Genomic DNA, 23,253 nt, shown 5'->3' with positions numbered 1-23,253 from the left:
AAATAGGTTATGTGGCATGTTGTGAGTGATTTTCCGTGAATAAGGAGTTTTTGTCTTCTCCGTGAATAAGTTTCTCTCTATGTATACACACACACACACATATTGTGCATATACAGCAATATGTCTGAATCTTCAATGTTGGAGTACTTAAATGGAGTATATGATTTTCAAAAAAAAAAATGGAGTATATGTAAACAGTTACCTATTACGACACAAAGTATATGTAAACAGTTGCCTATTATGGAAGAAGAAGAAACCCCAACCAATATTTTACCTGTTGCCATCCCAATAATCGTTATCAGCACGCTTTTTACATTAGCACAAACAGACCAATAAAACCCAGAAAGTGCAGATTTTAAATTCCACATCAATCCAAAAGTGCCTAGCTAGTTACGCATAGCAGCATAGATATCTAGGCTTGAGCAGAATAGAATCGAGAAAAAAAGAAAGAAGGTTATCTATAGCAATGTCTGATACGACATAGAAAGCACTTGATCATGATGTGCTCATGTTTGTAAGCCTACTTGGGTATACGACTATCCGCACTTGTAAGAGAACATTAATTATTTCCAACAGATAGTTGCAACTCTGGAAAGGGGAATATGGTAAAATGTTTCCTACATAGAACCTTTAGGTTTGACTGGAATAACAATTGCAGGAATACAAAACGTATCATCCTCTCAGACTCCCCGCGTACACATCATTTAACATGACAAACTTCCGAAGTGCACCACAGCATATAACCCCACCAGCTCCCCCCTATTGTGCAAATATAAAGGAGTGATGGCAAAAGAACAAGATTCACCTCAAGGTACAGTTTTGGCTTGGAATTTTGCTAATCGACCTAATCGTGCTGCAAGCTTTTCTTTCCTTACCTCCGGACTCTTCTTTTTAGGAGGGTCTGCAAGGCTGTCCGGCGCTGCCACTATCTTGTCTGCAAGCCCATAGTCAATTGCCTCTTTTGCAGTGAATACTTTTGGCTCATGTAGGTCTCTGTAAAGCTCCATCATTGGCTTCCCAGTTCCTCTTGATAACAGCTCTAGGAAAATTTCCATGGATGAATCAACTACTTTACCCTGAATTGATTAACACTGCAGTCATACACACAAACACAGAGAGAGAGAGAGAGAGAGAGAGAGAGAGAGAGAGAGAGAGAGAGAGAGAGAGATTGACCGTTTCCCAAATGTCCGTGGCAAGCCCACTTGACCTGTTGACTCCAGGCAGACGCAACGTTGCTGCAACATAGAAAAAAGTAAGACCCAGAAGATAAATAATTTGAAGATATTATCCAGCACTTGCACATACGCGTACACAGGCTACACCTATTGGACAATGCAATTTGCAAATATGGTGAGGCTCGAAATGCATTTTGGACAAATAGAATAGCATAAGAGCGGAAACAAAAGAAAATACAGACAGGAGCATCCTTAGTTGCACAAAGCAGGGGCGGGAGTGGTGGTACGTAGAAGCTCCTAAGTTTTGGAGCATCTATGCATATTTTTATAGTACATTTCATATTATTTAAAGCGTGAATATTTAGTAAGATTGAAATTGTTAACTTAAAAAAGTAGGCATTGAGAATTCCCTTCCAAACATAATTTAGCGTATACAAGGATTATATCTACCCAAAAATCGATAATCCTTGTGTTTCTTTCTTTCTTTTTTTTCCCTTTGTCTCCCTCTTACTCATTTTTTAAAAAAAATAACAGAAAGACTCTCAAACTCTATTCAACCAAAAATATAATCTGGCTCATTTTTCTTAGTTCACTGCTGTAATACACACCCATACCATACCCATAAAGAAGAGGAAAAATGAAGAGTCCCATTTAATTCCGTTAAAAGTTTACAGCTGAAGTGATAAAAAAAGAAAAACTGTACACAGCTGTGAAGAGTATTTCCCGTCTTGCCATACACATGTAGGAATATGATAAAAATTAAAACCCCAATCCCCAACACAAGGCCTTTCAATTTCCATCTGGCCCTACACTTCCCAGCTCCAATCAGAGACGAAAACAGCAACAGCAACAGCACGCAGCTTGGAGACAAACTTAAACAAAAATACAGTCCAATTGGAGACCAAAACAGCTACAGTGACTGGAAGGAAATGATGACAGTTGGAAGGAAACGACGAAGGGACTAGAAGGAATTGGAAATGACAACGGCATTGGAACAAAACTCTCAGGATACTCACAACCAAGTCGAGGGTGTTAACAGAAATAGTAGACTAAAATTAAAGTATTAAACCTTACGGAAATCTTATTTTTTCCAAATGGTTTGGTAATTCTAAAGACATAAATAATGAAACGCTTTTTGCTGAAATGTTTTTATGACTGGTGTAATGGAAAGTAGGATTTAAGATACATATGGTGTCACCCATTTCCATTAAGAGCATTTTATGCATACAATAGTGCACAAATATTTTTTACGTGTCCCCCAACATGTCGTGTCGTCCTCCAATTTTTTAAAACTTACGTGTCGAAGTGTCAGTGTTGTGTCGTATCATGTCGCATGTCCGTGCTACAAAGGTTAAGTCCTTCGGCCCTTCACCGGCTTAATAGATGTAATTGAAACAAGAATTCCACACACCCCCCACCCCAAAAAAGAAAATACATTTCAATGAAAACTTCTAACCCATAAGCACATTCTAAGGGTCGGTGAATAACCAAAACAAACCAACCAAACCGAAACAAGTCTAAGGTTCTTTTAAACTCATCTTAAAATAAGTTGGTTTGTCATTATTTGAATATTTTTCGCATTTGTTAGTTTTGCGACAAACTTTCGTGGATCATTGATTCGTCTCGACGAGAGAAATCGAAAAATTAAAAAAATATTACTTTTACCCAAATATTTTGGGAAATAACCACTTATTTCACTTTTGCTAAAAAATGGTTATTTCTCAAAATACTTGGGTAAAAGTAATCAAAATTTACTTTTCCAATTCCTCTCGTTGAGACGGATCAATAATCCACAAAAGTTTGGCGCAAAACTAATAAATGCCAAAAAAATTCAAATAATGACAAACCAACTTATTTTAAGATAAGTGTAAAAGAACGCAGCCTAACTTGAACAATTGGGGCTGGCTATATGAATCCGTTTTCCCATCACTTCTATCGAGGACATTGCGTTCCATGATATCAAAGAAATCTAGGTCTTTCAAATTACCGCCTCAAATCCCGTGAAGTTTTTTTCCTAATTCTATCTCACCAAGTCTTACCACACATTCATCTCAGCATTATCATTTCAGCTCCGCTCATTTTACTCACATGTTTATAATAGCCAAGACTTCGTGACATAGAAAATGGTAAACCTTATAACGATAGGGTAATTTATCCTTCAACTTTTGTGGCTATTTTGAGGTCACACAACACTCCCACAGCATTCTACCACTTGTTTTTTGTATTAATCTTTATAAACGATTACAGCATTCTACCACTTAACCCATCAATATATGCTCTATGCGCCACATCCTCTCTAATGTCTCCATCCTCGTTAACAATTGAGTTAAGATACTTAAAGGCTCGGTTCTCGACAATTCTTGATTACGAGAGGTCTTTCTGTCAAGTCAACACTAGCACTTTCACTAACCACTAAACTTAAATTACATGCACTCTGCTCTACTCTTACTAATCCTAAATAATCTAGACTCCAATGCTTCTAATTTGGCATTAACCTCTCTTGCAGTTTCATCTACTAAGACAATATCATCCAGAGACAACATATATCATGGGATAGCACCCTCAATATGTCTAGTAAATTCATCCATAACTAAGGCGAAAAGCTAATGAATATTTCCATCCATAACTAAGGCGAAAAGCTAATGAATATTTCCATCCATAACTTAAGGCAAAAAGCTATGGAATATTTCCATTTCCACATAGAAAAAAGGGCTGCCCCCGGGTGTAATCCTACTCTGACTGAGAATTTGCTTGTTTCCTGTACTAAGGATCCAATAGTAGTTACACATACCCTTAACCACAACCACATCAATGTGCCACACATCCTTTCTCTCCAAGACCCACCATATAACAGTTTATCAATTTTTTTTCTTTGATAAGTAACAATTTATCATATGCTTTTCTCTAAATCTATGAAAACCATGCGAAGGACATTCTTGTCCTTTCTATAATATCCGCCTAATTTTCTCATCAAGTAGGTTACTTCTACAGTTGATCTGCGTGACATAAACCCAAACCGGTTCTCTGATATCGTCATCATTCTTAGGCGATGCTCAACAACTCTTTCCATAGCTTGGTTATATACTCATCAAGTTGATACCTCTGTGATTAGTACAACTTCGAATGTCCTCTTTAGTTATATATATGGACACTAAGATACTCCTTCACCACTAATCAGGTACCTTTGTAGTTAGAATATTCTTTTTGAACAGCTTTGTCAACCACGAGGCTCTTCCATACCTCTATAGGAAAACCATCTAATCCATTGCTTGATTTCATCATTTGCAACGCATTTGCGATTTCAAACTTTAGTATTTGCGCTACTGCATATATTCTTGGCTTCATTCCCGCTTGAAGCCTCTTGTTTTATTTTCTCCATTTGCCAAGCTGTAAATATCCTTCCCCAATCCTTACAAGCTAATTTCGCACAAACATATCCAAACAATATCATCTTTAGCTTCCCCACGGCTTTCTTAGCCACCTTGCAGGCTCGATTATTACTCATAAAAATTGTCTACAATTCTATCTTTCTGCTACTGGTTAAAGACTCTTTTTTAGCTTTTACTGTGGCTTGGACCTTGTCAATCCACCGCGTACCTCTGAAGGTGAGATCTCTCACATTCAACTCTCCAAGGACTTGTTGCAATACTCTTCTAATGCATTACTCAGCCTGCCATCGCACTCCCCAATTCCTCACTACAGTCTTCCAAATCCTATCTTGCTTCTTTAAAATTTCGTCTCTAAACAACCCCACAAATTCTCCTCATCGGCTCCACCATCTAGTTTATGGGCTTTTACTTTCTTTCGTTGTATACTTGTATTCTCTGTTACCTTTACAAGCAAATGCCTAGGACCATAAGTCTATGTCGCGACAACAAAACTCTCAAGGACACTCCAGACCAGCCTTTATATCAATAATTTATTTTTTGAGTTTCTTCAAAAAGAAGGAACACGTTGCTCCCACAGTGGTTCAGGAACTTCGCACAATGTAAAAAAAGTCGATCTCAAATTTCACACGCTTGACTTCCTAAAATAGAGGAATTACAATTACATATATATTATAACAATTGTACAATTTCTCCAAATTCTACATGGACTACGAATCCCCATTTTGGGTTAAGAAATTTTGAACTAGTATAGAACACGTAGGAAGCACAAAAATGTAATGTTGCCAACAATACCACCCACAAGCGGGCTTTATAACTCATGTTAATCAAATGTGGAACAGTAGAAATACTAATATACTTCCAACTCTTGTAGCCCTAGTAAACATGAGAAGTACTTGCAACTCACTAACTTATCAAATATTAGATAATACACATTTCATCCCCAAGGCACACCATAGCCCTAGTAAACATGAGAAGTACTTGCAACTCACTAACTTATCAAAATATTAGATAATACACATTTCATCCCCAAGGCACACCATACCCCATGTTAAATTCCAAAATTTTCACTTCATGCTGGCAAGCCACGGATAGACATTAGCATGGATACCCAGTGTATTTTGAAGTATACTATGAAAGTGCACAACTTTTATGCATTATCTGAAAATGCTTGAGAGGAATGAATCATACTGCGAGCGTGTCGTTGAATGCCACGGCGACCCTTGACTCCAAGAGATAAAAGCAATGCTGCAATACCATCCGCCATACCCATATTGATGGTAATGATTTCCGATTTGCGCGTCTTGAGACATGGTTAAAGAAAATATTAAAATCAGCGAATCGTTATAGCACAAACAAATAAGCAAGTAGACAAGCTAAAGGCGGACCGGACCTCATGAGACTGAATTGAGCACTCTCCTTTTCTATATATGTAACGCTAACTTTGGATTCATACATTTAAGGATATCTCCTTTTCTATATTACTTTCTATTTTCTAGGTAGAAACTAGGACCTATTCCTTAGAAACACGTTTCATGAATTTCTATGAACACATTATTAACTCTGGAAAACATTACAACAAATAACGCAATTTATAAGAATAATCCTTACCATCATGAAGTTAGCAATGGCTAATCCGTCTAAATCAGACCCGGCCCAACCAGGTTGCTCCTCGTCGTCATACTCAATGTCGTCTTCATCCTGGCAAAATTCATTGCAGATAAAAATCAATACAGATAAGCATACAATCTCCAAACAGAACACATCAAGAGAGTGGTTAAATAATGTTGCCCCTTCCTAATCCTATAGTAGCTTAAGCTTTTAGAAGGAGGCAACTTTACTATATTCATTCCCAACTATCTACTGGAAAGAGGCAACTTCACATTTGCATTCTTGGCGCAGCTTGAATGAAAGTACTAAAAAACCAGAAGAAACAATGGGTAAAATGCAATTCGTTCAAGTATTAACCTCGCCCTCTGAAAGTAGATACATATATATAGGCTTCCTTTGATAATTATCCAACCACCACAACTGAGCAATTATATGCTCAGTTTCTTCTCTCGATATCTGCACCAACCATAAATAATCAAGATAATACAAAGTCAAATGATAAGTAGACGCGTTAAAAGAAAAAAAAAAAAAAAGGTATAGGTTGCAGGTAGCTCACATCCCCCACGTAGATAACTCGTTTCATAAAAAAATGTGACATCAAATCAGGTGCTTCAGGCATGAGCCTTCCCTTAGATTTTACGCGTCCCCAACCCCTTGCTATTGGAGGCCAAGGTTCATTAGACCCAGCGGTATTCATGATTTTGTTTGGAGGTCCTCTGTCACTCATGCTTGATGCAATCGCCATTCCAGAATGATTGACAAAATTGTCAAGCTGTGAGATGTTTTCCTGTAAAAATACAATACCAGGAATAAAGATCTATCAGGCATACTTAGTTGTAGTCGCCCGTGAGATTTCAATCAATTTGGAGATGTAAGGAGCAAGCACTAGCAAATACAGTAACAAATATGAGGGCGTAAGCATCTTCAACAGGCTCCCTATGTTAGCCCTTTAAGGGAAAATGCCTATTCAAACACACTTTTTACAAGCCCAACAAGCTCTTTCAAAGACTAGAGCATTTCTCCTTTTGCTCTAACGGCTGGCTACACGCAACTAGTCTCCAATCGCCCGGCAAATTCATATAACCAATGGAAAAATGACACACCCCGCTAACCATATGTTCATATTTCTCCTCAAACTTTTTCTAGGCAAAAAGACTAGTTGTGTTGGAGCGCACACCTAAAAAAAAGTGACTAAGCAGAATAAAAGTTGTACTTCTTCTATGTACTTTGAGTAGTTAAAATTGGAACAAAAATGAAGCAGCAAGTAAAGAAAGTAAACCCCTGTGACACTTACGGGCTGTTTGGCGGCATATTTTTGTCTACTGATGAACATGTTCAACTGTTTAGGAGAAAGGCCATAAAGTTTTTCAAAGGATTTCTTGTCATCATCCGTCGCTACAAGGAAGAAAATGAAAAAATAGCGATAAATAATCATTGCAAAAACAGAAAATGAACAAAAAAAAACCCAGAAGATTCTGCCCCAGTTTTACTATGTACAGTTATTCAGTTCAAAAAGTCTAGAAACACAGCCCCCGACACAACTGCATCCAGAGCAGTCAAATCCGTCAAATGCATGTGGACCCCTGTGCAATGAGCGGCTCCAAACGCAGTTGTGTCTCGAAAATTTCAAAGAGGAGTAAAATTAGCGGAAAGGAAACAAGGGATGGGGGTTTTAGGGACTGACGTTTCTCGTTGATGGGATCCTCGGCCGACGCCATCGGAGGACGGAGACGACATCTCCGAGAGGCGGCGGTGGATGAGGGGGATGACGCGAAGAAGAGCTTGGAAACGTGGAGGAAAGGGGAACGGAAGGCCGCGGCGGGTGGAGCGGATGGAGGAGAGAGAAGCGAGGTCGCCATGGGAGAGAGTGAGACTCTCTCTCTCTAGAGTTAGAGAATCTTGTGCATTTCTGGTTGGGGATATGGTTAGGGAGGGCTGGGTTTTGGGTTTGGGTTTGGGTTTGGGTTGGGCTTTGTTGAGAATTTGGGAGGACTTGTTGTGGGCCTTGTCCAACAATTTTAAGCTTTCAGAAAATTGATACTTCACAATTTAGCAGGGCATTGGGAAAATGCTAACCACAGTCCTAAAGGCGAAGGATAATATGTAAAAGATGTATCAATATTTAAAAAAATATATTGATATCGGTGAAAGTGTAATATTAGTGAGATGGATACATATTACCGATTGCCTACTAAGAGCATTCCCACTGTAATAAACAAATGGGTGTGGATAAACTAATTCAACAATAATGCTTAAAAAATACTCCATATTATAATAAGCAAAGTTACAAGTCTTTAGCAAATAACCAAATTTCACACATTCTATAACCAAACTTAACAACTTTTACCGATAACCAAACTGAAAACTCAATAATTCAAAAACACCTCACATTGGAGTCGTCTCGTCGAGACGAATAATTTGGTGTGTTCATGTGTGTGATTGGAACTCATTTATGATTGGACAAATGTGCATTGTGTATTGTGGGGGGTTTTTTGGTTAGGGATGAAAAAATAACCAATGTGGAGGTAGAGGTTGTTAAGTTTGATTATGAACTAAGGCCACGTTTGATAAGTGTATTGGATTAAATAGGATTAGTAAGAGGTGAGATTGGTAAGAAGATGGGTTAGTAATCCCAAGTGTAATTCCAAGTGGGTGTTTGGTTGTGTAAGAATTAAATCATGGAATTGTGATTACCAATCTCAATTCCTTGTTTGATTGAAATACCAAGGGATAAGATAACAAATTGCATTTTCCAATCATACCCATGGGTGAAAAACCTGGTCTATAAAATTGCAAGGAAGTCCCACTAACAGATTGCATTTTTCAATCATTTTTGGACAATTTGCATTTTTTTTTCATCTAATCAATTTCCAGATTCTTATTTGGACAACCATCCCTATATCATTGACCGGTTCATTTAGTTGATTTTTTTCAAAATTTATAACAAATAAGGCACCTGCATAATTTGTAGAGGCCACAAGATGCTTTAAGGCTACAAATGCATGCATGAGTTCCATCTTCTCATCTCCTTCATGATTATTTATGCATAGTTTTTTCGCGTTTGTTAATTTTGCACCTAACTTGTGGAGATTATTGATTCGTCTTGTCAAAATGAATCAAAAAAGTAAAAAATTATGACTTTTGCCTAAATATTTTTGGAAATATCCAAGATAAAGCCCAAAGAACCTGCTTTTAGATTTTTTCTTAGATATTTTAAGAAATATTTGGGTAAAAGTAATTTTTTTTTATTTGGATTAAAGTATCTGACAAATACTGGATGTTGCATTACAGAAGGCAAAAGCCAATGGACTCTGGTCCTCAAGTTATGGAAGGCTTGGAACATCCTTTTTTATATTTATCATACATACATGACTGGGTCTGGGTGTTTTTAAGTATGAGGAGTCCTTTTGCGGATAGGTGGGTGAGTAATAAAAGGGTACCACTGATATTACCAAAAAATACCCTGGGTAAGGAGGTCATTTTGCATCACAGAGCTTGAGATAGGATTAGTAATACCTAGTGGGAGGTGGTATTGATAATCCCATGAATTTGGAGGATTGGTAATCCCATAGTATTACTAATCTCAACCCCTATTGTGCAATCAAAAAAAGAGTTAAAAGGGACTACAAGATTAATAATTATATCCCAACTCCTAACTCACTTATTATACATGATCTAAATGGATAATCAAATGCTGATGTGACACATTTTGGTTATTGATTTTGATTATTACCATTGCGGTTGTGGATGCTCTAAGCGGAGGTTAGCAAGACCCCTGGAATTAAGTGTAAGGACCCGTATTTTTCATATATTATTTAAAAGTTTTATAAATGTAAGAAATTGAGGAAAATATGAGATGATTCGGTTAACCAATAAGCTAACGTTAAAATGGTGATGTGATGAGTTGTTATCGGTATGAGATAGGTTAATCCGAGATAGGACATGATGGAAGTACTCATTGATATGCAAATGTCACTCTCATAACGATCATCGTAGGGTTGACTCTATTGTGAAATCGTATCAATTTGTTTGCATCGTGACTAGGCCTGTGCAAAATACTCGCTTATCCGTGGTCCGACCCGACCCGAAGGGTTTTGGGTGGGCCCGAGCAAGCACTCAGTCGGGGTACGGGTTGGTTTTTGTTTAAAAATCTGTTTTCGGTTCGGGTTCGGGTTCATATGTGTTTTACCCGTCGGGTCCAACCCGACCCGAAGACACACACATATATACATTTTTCTTGTTCCAGTCGCCCCAAACTAAAACCTACAGAGATACAGCCGCCCTCCACTTCTTCGTCTAGATCTGGAAATGGAGACCGACCATGAGCTAGCTTCCGCCGCACCGTCCGCCATAAGCCTCCACCGCGCTGTCCATCGTCTCTCTTTCTCTCTCTCAGACCGTTCCTGGTTCCCCATCGCCTCTCTCTCCTTCCTCATTCATCTTTGCAGAGACCATGAGTCCATGACCTCGCCAGCAGAAAACGATGACAACAACCGACGCCAAAAGATTAATCGTCGTCTTTATCAGCTTCCTTTTCTTAAGATTTAGGTTTTTTTTTTTTCTTAAGATCTGTTTTCTTTTTCCTTGAGATCTGTTTTGTTCGGTCGAAACCGAAACCCGACCAACAATTCGATGTTGTCGGATCGGTCGTGTTGGATAGTGGAGTCGGTCGACCGACGGGTGTGTATTTCCCAACCCGATGTGGTCGGGTCAGGTGGCGGGTTCGAGCCGAACCCGACCCGTGCACACTGCTAATCGTGACTATATGTTGAATATGGGAATAGACCCGGGTAAAGCCGTGGTGACCCAAGTGCCCTATGAATGTGGGAATAGATCCGGGTAAAGCCGTGGTGACCTTATTACTCTGTGAAAGAGGGAATAGACCCGTTCAAAGTCGTGGTGACCCTACTGCTCTGCAGATTTAAGAATAGACTTGGGTAAAGCCATGGTGACTCTCTTCAGGTTCAACTTAGGGAAAAGACCCGAGAAAAGCTGTGGTGACTCTAAGGGCGAAGTTGGTTGTATTGAACTCAGAATCTGAATATCATTGTAGTACATGGTGACTAGAGGAAACAGATGTCGTGCGGGGTGTTGACTACGCTATTCTTATTATTATCTGTTGTCGACTATTCATTTGGTATAGCATTTGGCAAATAGACATAATTAACCTACCGTAGTTTGACACGTTGAGGAATACCTAAATGAGCATCTGCATGTTAGGTTATGAACGAGAATCTGACTGTAGGGGCAGGATAGATGACGAGACGTGACATAAAAATGAGAGAATTGGTACGAGGGCTATTAACAATGACATCGAGAATCCGCCCGAAACTGGGAGGAGCGACAATCGAGGCATTGCTGTGGTTATACTCGATGCTCTCACCAGACGCTAGTAGGTAAGAGAGAAAGATTTAGCAAAGGACTTGAAGCTACAATCAAAGCAACTTCATCGAACACTGCGATTCTTCGAAGAAGAAAAGCTAGTCACTAGGGACCATAGGAAAGAGGCAGCAAAGATATATAGTGCTGCCACAGCTGATGGTTAGCATGGGCGAGAGGGAGAAGAAAAGATTAAGCTGCAGCACACTGATCAATCCTATTGTTGTTTGGACTATGCACAGATATATGATGTCGTGAGGTACAAACTGCACCGAATGAGGAAGAAGCCAAAAGATGAGATCCAGAACAAGAAGACTGTTCAGGAGTATAGATGCCCCAACTGCGGAAAGAGTTATACTGCTATGAATGCACTGCAACTTATTGCTTCTCTCAAGGATGAATATTTTCATTGCAAAAGTTGTAACAGGGAACTTGTGGCTGAGAGTGACAATTTAGCTGCTGCTCGAGAAATGGGGGATGGGCTGAAGGACATGCTTCGGAAGCTGGAGGAACAGCTTAAGCCACTAAAGGATCAACTCGGCAAAGTAAAAGATGTGCCAGTTCCCGAATTTGGAAATCTCCACGCGTGGGCAATTCGTCGTGCCAATGCTAGGCGTGTATCTGCCTAAGGTTTTGGTGGAACACCGCCTATGCCATTTGTTGGAAAAACAAAGGTTGAAGTAGCCTTTTGTGGTGTTGATGATCAAAGAGGAGAGGACACTGGACACGGAATCTGAGAATTCAAATTCAGCTACGAAAGTTCTGCCTCCTTGGATGATCAAGCAAGGAATGAACCTTACAAAAGAACAACGTGGATTGGACAAAAAGCCACTGACTCAAAATATTGATCTTCAAGTTGGCAGCAAGTCCAAACGTGATGACAATGAAGGAGATGAAGTTATGGATCAGTGGGAAGAAGCTGCACCTGCAGGCAATACAGGCGAAAGTTACAAGGGTGAATGATTTGAATGTCGAAGCTGATGCATCAGGAGATGACGAAGATGATATAGACTGGGAAGAGGGCTGAGAGTTAAACTAGCATTTCCTGTTTCTCGCAGACTCTGGCTTTTTAAGGCTTGTATTTCCATAAATCGTCGGAGCTTCTCTTGTTTGGATTTTCCTTTAGAAGTAATTTCCGTAGCGTGTTTGGATGAGTCAGGAATATGACTCAGAAAGCGGCCGTAAGTTACGCTATAATAGGTCAGAGATTGTATATATTCAAAAACGAAAAAAAAAGATTAATATTTTTTCCTTGCATTTTAAAAAAGCAGTGAAATTAACGAGCCAAAGAGATCCTGAGATTTTCCCTTGTAAGCTAGACAAATTTGAGCTTTAGAGCATCCGCATTAGTATCTCCATTAGTTAAAAATTGTCCTTCTTAGCTAAACTAGCAACTTGAAATCTGAAAAATCATGTGCATCAGCCTAGCTCCACCATCTCTGTAATCTACAGTTGCTCGTTACCTATCACGAGCTATTGTTCACACGGTATGGAATATTTTACTATTTTCAAGTCAGTAGCTTTGCTTTTGCATTCAATTGATTTGGTTATTTTACTGTTCACACGATATTACTTTTGCATTCATGGGAGGGATAAAAAAATTGCATTCATGGGAGGGATAAAAAAATTAAGGAAACACTATTTTTAATGGAATAACTTCAATATAGAGAGCCTGATGCTGTAGACATTTTAAAAGTGAATAGTTAAAGAAGTAAAGTAATTTTTTAAGGTGTAATTTGATTCAAAATTTAGAAAGGGTGATACGGATTCTCTAAGTAATATAAGCTATAGAAAAATTTGGTTATAATGTTTCTGCAGATTTGCTTTACATGCATGGATAACTAAGAAATCATTAATAGTCCTTGTATTCAATTCTTGTCTCTTAAAACAAGCACCAATTCTGATCTGGTAATCTAAAGAGGCGTACTCCTTCGTACCGTAATTTAAGACGAGTATGCATAGCTTATTCAAAGAGCCGCTGTGAAGAGGTAATTTACGGAGTCGCTTGATCTCAGCCGTTCATTTCGGCATTGGACGGTCTGAATTTTAATTAAACTTTACCAAATAAAAGTTTAGCTCTTTATTAAAATTCAGACCGTCCAATACATTTTGAACGGACGCGATTCACCTCCGTAAAGCACTATTCACGGAAAGCTCCGTGAAATAGTTTTTCTCATTTAAGACATGTTGCGTGACATGTTTTCATTTTCATTTTTTTTTGTGGGTAAAGTTTTCATTTTCATTTACCATACTGGAACGATCTGCTCTCCAAAAACAGTCCCATTTTATCTATTGCTTAATTTGCAGATAATGTTGTCATATTAAGCCATGCACAAGATGTCAATATGCGAACCACTTTTATCCCTTTGATTAATTAAAATACCTACTTGAGAATTCACAATTATTGAGCCTAGGTTGCACACAACTTGCTGTCAAATATCTCTTTTTATATAATTTAGATGTCTTGGCCAGTTTACGTGCATGCACCTCGACTATTTTTTGAGGCCTAATTTTCTTCGTTCACTTCCCGGGAATCCAATTAAAGTAAGAGCAAAGTTCCATATGAATTGACTACAAATTAGTTGATAACACATGGGGGTTTCAAACCTAATTAAAATCCTAAAAAATAGCAAACCTCTGCGTCTCGGCCAACCCCTCGGAGTTTGCCGTCGAATATTATGGTCCTTGACTAAATTAAATAAAGAGAATAATTGGGGGAGCTTTTTCAAAAATGGGGAGAAAGCATGAATCATATCTTCCTGTCAAAGATCAGGTAAGAGGCAGAGGAATCTCAACATAACATTGTCACAAAATGAGAATGTGGTACAGATTTGGTGAAGGACAAATCAATAGTAAAATGATAATGCTGCACCTTATTGAACTACCAACCGACAAAGTCTTTGTTTTGCGTAAGAAACTTTACACTCATGACATGCATATATATTAGTAAAAAGAGGAGTATTAATTAGTAAAAAACTCTGGACATAACTATATTGAAAACCGCTCGATACATGTGAACCCACATATATCGAACGGTTGCCAACGCAGTTATATCCGGAATTGTATTTCTAGACTTTTTGTTAGTAAAAAGGATGGGTTGATTTGGTTGGTTAATTAATCCTGACAAGTTACTAAAGGATCAAGCTAAGATATTTTTCGATGTTAATGGCTAATAAAAAATGTGAACGTACCAAACGAACCCGACCATTGGGTTCATCGAAACAACTGGCCTATTAACCAAATTTTTAATGGAGCTAAGGCTTTTCAAAATGGCAAAACTTCCCTCAAGCAAGGGTGCAAAAAGCCAAGCCAAGCTTTATAGTGTTCAAGTTCGGATTGTTTACTAAACGAGTCTGACGAGCTTCTTTAAACAAGCTAAGCTTTTAAGTACTGAGGTCGACTCATTTAGTAAACGAGCCTAAAACTTGAATTCAAGCTCGGTTTGATTACTAAACAAGTAGAGCCCAGCCTTAACAAGCCGAGTCACGAGCTTCGGTTCGTTTGCAAATAGTGAGGAATATTTGCCGAGGAGCACTGTTTTCATTTCATTAGATCCACGCATCTTGTTTTTTCATTGAATAATTTTTTAATAACTTAGGTGTTCCGCCTAACACACGTATGCCTTGACTACTATGCAATGAACATTGATACGCAATGGGTTTTTTTTTTTTTTTTATTTGATCATCAATACGCAACGGACACGTTTGATTGATGGATTATTTTTTAGAAAGATTAATTGGTGGATTATTTTCTAGAAAGATTAAAAAATGTGAGATCAAGATGGGACACACAACTACACAAGTGACATCAGGATCTCCTGGAAAGTAGTACTTGATGAGGTTGTATATGATAGTATGAGATTATTTAGTACAATTATTGATCTTTTTTATTTACACAAGGCAAGAAATCTAATCTAGTACTCCATATTCTAAGGGATTGTGGATGGGGCCGGTAAGATTTGAACCTGCACAAATGCATGGGAGTTTAAGGCGTCTATCATTGGACTACCACTACCCTTGCAACTCTTCTTTTATTTAGATGGTATAAAGAATAAAGAATGAGATAGAAAGTGAATAGTTGTATAATTTCACTATCCGATAAAAGAGAAAAGTAACTTCAGAGTCTCTCATTAAATATTATCACTCGAAAAATACTTTTAATCCAGTCTCATTTTTTATGCCCACGCAGCCAACGATAAATTAGCTTTTTTTATCTAGGGGAGTATGGAATTTGGGGGGCCTGATGAGAGTGAGGCGCAACAAGCTATATATACATATGTTGTGACCCAAATGTTCGACCCATTTCATAGTATTAAAAAAAAAAAGGTCGATTCAAATAGCTAGTTTCAATTTATATGGCTCATCGTGTAGGTTGTGCTCACCATAACTACTTTGATCACACATCAGTAGCAATATGATTGAGACATGTTTGTCTCGATATGATATTAGCCGCTAGTTTTGCTCAATGCGAAAGTACTCCATTCAAGTTAATGGCGACGTTCGATCAACGTAATTTTTTTACACACAAAAATTCGAGAAGCCAAACAAAAAACGGATCAAATTTTTACACCGCTTCTATTTTGGATTGGGAATCAACATGGATCATGCTTAGGACTGTGGTACTCATGCACTTTAACACACCCAGTCACCTGCTAGTTGGGGTGTAAAAAGTTAGAAATACTCCCTCCGTCCAAATTTAATAGTCTTTTTGGAGAGTTCGTTCCAGTTTTCAATCAATTATATCTTGTAATTTATAATATATTATGTAATTTTGAAAATATTGTCTTATAGAACTAATGGAGATCTATCAAACAAAATCTATATTGGATATAAAATTCATTAATTTAAAGATATAACTTCTTTTTTATTCAGTTAGAATTGAACGATGTGACTTTTAAATCCGAACGGAGGGAGTATTCCACTGCCTGCACAACAACAGTAATTAAGCGCAAAAATTATATGATAGTGATAATGCCAAAACTGTTTTGTTTGGTGTTAAAACTTCAATGCATAAAAGACTTGTCACTTGACATGGTACAATCTTTTTATATATTGGAGTTTTAACACCAACAAAAATAGTTTTGGCATTATCATTTCCCAAATTTATATATATTATAACGTACTATATTACATATGTACACAACACCAAACATAACATCTTATATACATGTGGGGTTTACATACAGCGGATGTAAATCTTACATGTATGTAAAAGGTTGTTTTTGGTGTCGTATTTGAATTGTATACCTAGACTTTTTGAATTAAGCGAGTGATTATTGAGTGCTTTCGGTGCTTTCAGTAACCCCGGGGAGCACTACCACTTCAGGCTTCAAATTATTCCATAACCACACGTTCATATGAGGTCACTTTACATAAATGTATTGTTTGAAATGATCCGAAGCATTACATAGCGGTGCTCCCGAATTACTGAACTACTACTCTTTTTCAATCATACATTTATGTGGCAATCACAACACGTATGTGCAATCGAGAAGGCCCCTAAAATACTACTCCTTCCATCTTATAAAATTTAGCACTTTCATTATTCCAGCTCTATGAAAAATTAATTATATCTTTTAATTCGTAATTTTTTTATAAGCAATATGTATCTTGTTTGATATATTGTAATTTGTTCTATTAAATAAAGTTAAAAAAATCACTTAAAATATTATGAATTAAAAAATATATACAATTTAAAAATGACACGTATTTTTAAAAATATCAAACTCTATGGCCGGAAGTTACTTGATAGACTGATAGTGCTTCACGAGCGATTAATAATTTATTCTCAGTGACAAGGAGCACACAGAAATCAAAAGGTAGGGGAGGAACATGAGCCCACCCGTTCGCGGAGACACGGAACCGCTCTCTGCCAAACACCTTGGAACCCCCCAGGCCCCCCCCCCCACTCCCAAACCAATACTACTACTATAAAACAAAACCCTTTCCAAAAAGTCATCCTTTAATCACAGTTAGCTTTTCCTAACTAAACCCAACCTTGGTTAAAGTTATAAACCCTGGCCACCACCCACCCAATAATTCCCCCACTTTTCTCCACATCCCAAACCCAGAACCCACCTCCCATTCTTCTTCAAAGGAAAATCCAATCGGTTTTTCGTATCAGAGTTTTCATGTGAAGGAGAATTGCAGTTTAAAAGATGAGTTGCAACGGGTGCCGAGTTCTTCGAAAGGGTTGCAATGAGAACTGCATACTCAGACAGTCTCTCATCGGAATCGAAAACCCTCAAGCTCAGGCCAACGCCACCCTCTTCGTCGCCAAGTTCTTCGGCCGCGCCGGCCTCATCTCCTTCCTCACCGCCGTCCCCGATTCCCAACGCCCCGGTAATTCCCTCTCCGTAATTGGATATATCTGATCCCTTCGTCCCTCTATTTGCGGGGCCTTTTTGGAGCTTATTTTGATGATTAAACGACGAGATTTTGAGAAAAAAATTGATGATTTTTTCGATGCAGTGTTACAGTATTTTCTTTTCAACGTAAATCCGTGATGAAAACGTATTAAAAACAGTATCTGATCAACGTTATTTTTGACGCAATTCATGTTCTTGACAAGGTTTAAAGAGGGAACGGTCTCGATTACTATCTAATTTCTAATTGCGCCTGCAAAGGATTGCTCTGATGAAAGGCCTAAGGCTTTAAAATGTCGGCTGTTTCGTATTTTATCGGCCGGTTCCTGTAACATATTTTTGTCCCATTTCTTGTTCTTGATAAGATTTATAGAGTTAACGGTCTCGATTATCCAGTTTCTAATTGAGCTTGCAAAGGATGCTCTCATGAAAGGCCTAAGGCTTTAAATGTTGGTTGTTTCGTATTTTATCGGCCGGTTCCTGCTACATATTTGTTTATTTTTAATTCACGAATTATGAATAAATAAATACGTAACGGAAACCGGCCTATAATATAAAATACGAAACAACCGGAAAAAAAAAATGGTAAAAAATGAAGTTAGTACCATATATTGTAACTATTACCGTGTAAAAAATAAAGTTAATTCATATACTCTCCGTTCCAATTTACTTATTTTAGTTTTATTTTAACTAAATAAAAAAATTAGTTATATTTTTAAATTGGTAATGACTTTTATATTTAATATGAATTTTATTTGATAGATCTTGATTTGTTTTATAATACAATGTTTTCAAAATTATTTAAAATATTATAAATTATAATATATAATCAATTGAAAAGTGACACGAACTCTCAAAAGCGATAATTAAATTAGAACGGAGGTAGTATTGTTATTACCGTTCCGTTAACATATAAAAATTTTACGAAGGTGAATCACACGCGTTCAAAATCCAAACGGTTTAGATTTTAAAAAAAAAAAACTTTTCTGAATTCTTGCTCAGAATTTTTTTTTTGAAATTCAAACCGTTGATTGCCGAAATGAATGGGCGAGATTTACCGCCTTTGTAAACAGCTTATTCACAGTTGTTCCGCGAATAAATATCTTTCTACTGTTACTTTTTCTGACATACTGTATCATTATTTACCAAAAAAGTTTATGCACATAATTTTAAAGGAAAATGATGATTCATGACGTATTTTGATAATTAATACCCGTCAAAAATATTTTCAACATTAACAAATGTTCTCCGCATGTCTTTAATGGGTATTACTTATTAAAATATATACTTGGCCGTCATTTTCCCAAATTTTAAAAAGCAATTCCGGATACAACAATGCTACTCGCACATACTTTTGTTCACATATCATGCACATACATTTTGGTGGGGTTTATATCGGGGTCCCACAAAATGATCCGAACCGTTCAATTTTTTTAAAATATTTTTCGAAGGGTTTCTGTAAAAAATCAGCTCCAACGGATATCGGTAAGAGCTTTCTTAGAAATCGTACGAAAAAACAGAATGATTCGCCTTACGATTTCTGAAAAAATTCTTACCGATATCCGTTTGAGCTGATTTTTTACAAGAATCCTTCAAAAAATATTTTAAAAAACATGAGCGATTTGAATTATTTTGTGGGACGTCGATATGAACCCCACAAAAATATATGTGCATGATTTGCGCACAAAAATATGTGTGGAAATCATTACCGTTCCGGATACAACGGTAGTCGGATGCATGGGAACCCATGAAACGGACTGGACCGTCCAAGCGCTCGCATAGATAGATATGTACACACGTATATCGCGTTGGTTCAAACGATGACGTTTTTATGGATTGTGACACAGCACTCTTCCAGTCACTGTTGTTCGAAGCCTGTGGACGGACAGTTAATCCGGTGAACGGAGCGGTGGGGCTGTTATGGACCGGAAACTGGAACCTTTGCCAGTCAGCTGTCGAGACGGTGCTTCTAGGCGGCGTATTACATCCGATGCAGGAGTTTTCCGGTGGATCTCGGGCTGACGACGTCGACGACGCCTCTAATGCAAGCAACGTCGACTTGTTCAGATCCCTGAATATTCAATCGGCGTGTAACGCGAAGGAGACATCCGACCTCGATCTCAACCTGAACCAGATCTTTCCGGCGAAGAAGACGGCCGGCGGGAGGGAGAGTCGGCGGCGGGCGGAGACGCCGTCGGAGGAGTCCGACACGACGTCGTTGGGGAGCGGTTTGGGTTATCAACGGAGCGAAGGAAAGCTTCTGAGATTGTTCTTCTAGTCGGGTTACCGGAGTTTATGCCTTGAGGGTTTTCCCCGGTGATTATGACCGGCGAGTTTTCTGCGGGGGGTTGTGTCCGGGAACACTCTGATTTCTCTCACTTGTCGTATGTGATGGTAGAGAGAGAAAGATGAGAGAGAGTTATCCAGATACCCACCCACTTGCTTTTAATTTCAGTTTTACAGTTTACTACTCTGAGTTTGTGAATTTGCTTCTCACTCCTCTATTTTGTAGTTGCTACAATGTAAGAAGGGAATTTCATGGAATGCAAATTGTAGCCTTCGGGGCAGTTTATTTTTCAATTTGAGCATGCGATTGTCTGATTTCATAAAAAAGGAATGCAAATTGTAGTGTGAAAAATTAGCGTGCTGACCTGGAAAAACAATTTATGTTCGTTGGTAAAAGTATATGGTACTGATTTCAATTTTAATTTTAAAAAAGGAGAGTAAGGAAATGAATTCAGCATCGACTCGTGAATCCGCACACGGCCATTCGCAGTGGCTGAGCCAGGATCTCTAGTAGGGAGGGGCCGAACTAAGGGGAGGAAAAGAATCGACAAAAATGAACTTTTAAATTTTCGATAAGTAGATTAAAAATAGAGTTCAGAATTTTAATTAATACCTTGTTCGGTTGTAGGCTTGAAAAAAAAAATTCAAAATCCAAATCCACTCATTACCTATATTTTCAATCATTATTTTCATTTATCTCTCCACTCATTACATCTATATCCAATCATTAATTTTATTTCTCTCTCTATCTCTCTCCACTCATTACCCTTATCTTCAATTATTACCCTATTTTATTTTCTCAGTCATTACCCAAAAACCAAACCTAAAAATTTTCCAAACCCACAACCGAACAAGGAATAAGTGTGCTAAAAAAAAAGTTTTGACTATTAAAATCACAAAACATGGTGATTTTTTGTTTTGCTTTAAAAAGTAAAATTTGAAAATGACTGCGAGAGTGTTATTCAACTTTATATGTGGCAAAGGAAATGACAACCAAGTGGTATGCCCTTATACGCATTTCAGTAAGAGTTCAAGGTGTGCGGCAGGGGTTTAAAACCACCTTCTAATGCAATGCATGAGTGTAAGGTGAGTGGCGGAGGTTTAAAACCACCTTCTAATGCAATGCATGAGTGTACAAGGTACTCGCCATTGAACTTTCACCCAGCTTGTGGTTCTTAGGATTTGAAATTTTGAATACTTGATTATTCACCCACTATTCGCAATTAGCACATTTAAGGGCCTAGGGCCTATTTAGCCAGCCAATTGGCTAAATAAAGTTTTGACATATTAAAAGTCAAATGATTTGGGGCGCCGCTATTCGCAGCCCTTTATTTTTTCTCATAGTCCGTTAAAAATTTTCAATTATATTCGACAGTTAGTTATCGAAATTGAGATATATTTTCAGCATCCAATTACAGAAATATAATATTTTTTTCAGAAAGTCTACATATACAGCAGATCTGTGCACAGATTGTGCACAGATTTTGTTGTGGGGCCCACCATGGGTCCTACACAAATCATCCGAGCCGTTCATTAAATGTAAAACATTTTTTCAAATGTCCCTGTAAAAAATAAGCTCAATCCAATACCTATAGGTGCTCGATCCAACCATATAACTTTTCATTATCCGAAAATCTGAATGAAAAGTTAAATGGTTGGATGAAGCACCTATTGGTATTGGATTGAGCTTATTTTTTACGGGGACCCTTGAAAAAATGTTTTACATTTAATGAACGGCTCGGATGATTTGTGTGGGACCCGTGGTGGGCCCCACAACAAAATCTTTGCACAATCTGTGCACAGATTTGTTGTGTATGTAGCAGGACTCTATTTTTTTCAACAGCTATTTACCGAAAATGCATGTTCGGCAGTTGTTTGCCGAAAGTTGAACATATTTTTGACATGTAGTTACCGAAATATAATCTTGTTTTCAACAGCAATTTACCGAAATGTTATTTATGATTTTCAACAACTATTTACCGAAATATAGTGGGCTATAGGAGAAAATAAAGGGTTGCGAATAGCGGCGCCCATGATTTGTGTATTGAGGCACCGTGGCAAATGAAGATGCTTATTGCAACTCTCTTCAGTGGGAGTGATTTTTCAGTGCCGAGTGGGTATATCCTACGTGGTACCCGTTCGGCGCATCCGAGCCGTTCAATATACTTTTGAATGGCTCATATTAAAACCCTCTCTCTCTTCTCACCCCAATATTTTTTTCATTTTTCTCTCTCCAAATCTGAGCCGTTCAAACACGCAATGGACGGCTTAAATGTGTGAGCAAGCCATACGTGGTACCCGCTCGGCACCGAAATTTTTTCCCTTCAGTTGCAGTACATGAAAAAATATTTGGTGGTTTTGAAGCACCTTCACAGTGTGAATCCCACAAAAATATGTACTAAAAAAGTATTAAAATATCACGTGATGGCGCCCTAAGACCATTCAATAATTACTCATTCAAGGGTATAGAAAGTTGGTCGGTTTAGGGTCCCACCTATTGCATTATCCAATCACCCAATTGGTGGGGCTTGTGGTGGCACAAAGTAATTACACCATTACTTAGTACTTGGTTTGTCCTCAATGTTATGTTGTGTCGCAGTAATCTTCATAATTATGTGCTAATCGATTTACTAGTATATTTCATATAAGTATTCTATTTATTAATTATATAAACCCTGCACTTGAATTGGATTCGAATCAATAGTTTGGGGGCGACTATTCGCAGCTCCGTATTTTCTTCCTTAACCCACTACATTTCGATAAGAAAATCATACACAACATTTCGATAAATAGCTGTTGAAAACAAGATTATATTTCGGTAATTACATGTCGAAAATATGTTCAACTTTCGGTAAACAACTGCCGAACATACATTTTCGGTAAATAGCTATTGAAAAAAATATTATATTTCAGTAATTATATGCTGAAAATGTATCTCAATTTCGGTAACTAATTGTCTAGTATAATTGAAAATTTTTAACAGGCTATGGGAGAAAATACGGGGCTGCGAATAGTCGTCCCCATAGTTTGGCACCAGAGATTAAATCCGTTC

At 37.9% G+C, this 23,253-nt stretch overlaps 3 protein-coding genes across 3 annotated transcripts; 2 read left to right on the top strand and 1 right to left on the bottom strand.

Moving 5' to 3' along the window:
• Positions 1 to 601: 601 nt before the first annotated feature.
• LOC131327971 (ATP-dependent Clp protease proteolytic subunit-related protein 1, chloroplastic) lies at positions 602 to 8,150 on the bottom strand. Its single transcript, XM_058361087.1, has 8 exons — positions 7,857 to 8,150; positions 7,467 to 7,567; positions 6,729 to 6,959; positions 6,530 to 6,628; positions 6,173 to 6,262; positions 5,753 to 5,864; positions 1,174 to 1,235; positions 602 to 1,076 (listed from the first exon to the last, which is right to left on the bottom strand). The coding sequence occupies exons 1-8, from the start codon at positions 8,029 to 8,031 to the stop codon at positions 807 to 809; spliced, it is 1,140 nt and encodes a 379-aa protein (XP_058217070.1). The 5' UTR covers positions 8,032 to 8,150; the 3' UTR covers positions 602 to 806.
• A 2,721-nt stretch (positions 8,151 to 10,871) lies between these two features.
• On the top strand, positions 10,872 to 12,514 carry LOC131327568 (uncharacterized). The gene is given in 3 exon segments (XM_058360720.1): positions 10,872 to 11,011; positions 11,457 to 12,258; positions 12,260 to 12,514. Coding segments are annotated over 3 exon segments (1,197 nt in total).
• Positions 12,515 to 17,509: 4,995 nt separating this feature from the next.
• Positions 17,510 to 20,495, top strand: LOC131327970 (LOB domain-containing protein 37-like). Its single transcript, XM_058361086.1, has 2 exons — positions 17,510 to 17,892; positions 19,763 to 20,495. The coding sequence occupies exons 1-2, from the start codon at positions 17,709 to 17,711 to the stop codon at positions 20,191 to 20,193; spliced, it is 615 nt and encodes a 204-aa protein (XP_058217069.1). The 5' UTR covers positions 17,510 to 17,708; the 3' UTR covers positions 20,194 to 20,495.
• Positions 20,496 to 23,253: the final 2,758 nt, after the last annotated feature.

The sequence above is a fragment of the Rhododendron vialii genome, chromosome 5a (genome assembly GCF_030253575.1).
Source record: "Rhododendron vialii isolate Sample 1 chromosome 5a, ASM3025357v1".
Classification (NCBI taxonomy): domain Eukaryota; kingdom Viridiplantae; phylum Streptophyta; class Magnoliopsida; order Ericales; family Ericaceae; genus Rhododendron; species Rhododendron vialii.
Note: the sequence above shows the minus strand (reverse complement) of the source record. Positions and strands in the feature narration are given on the sequence as shown.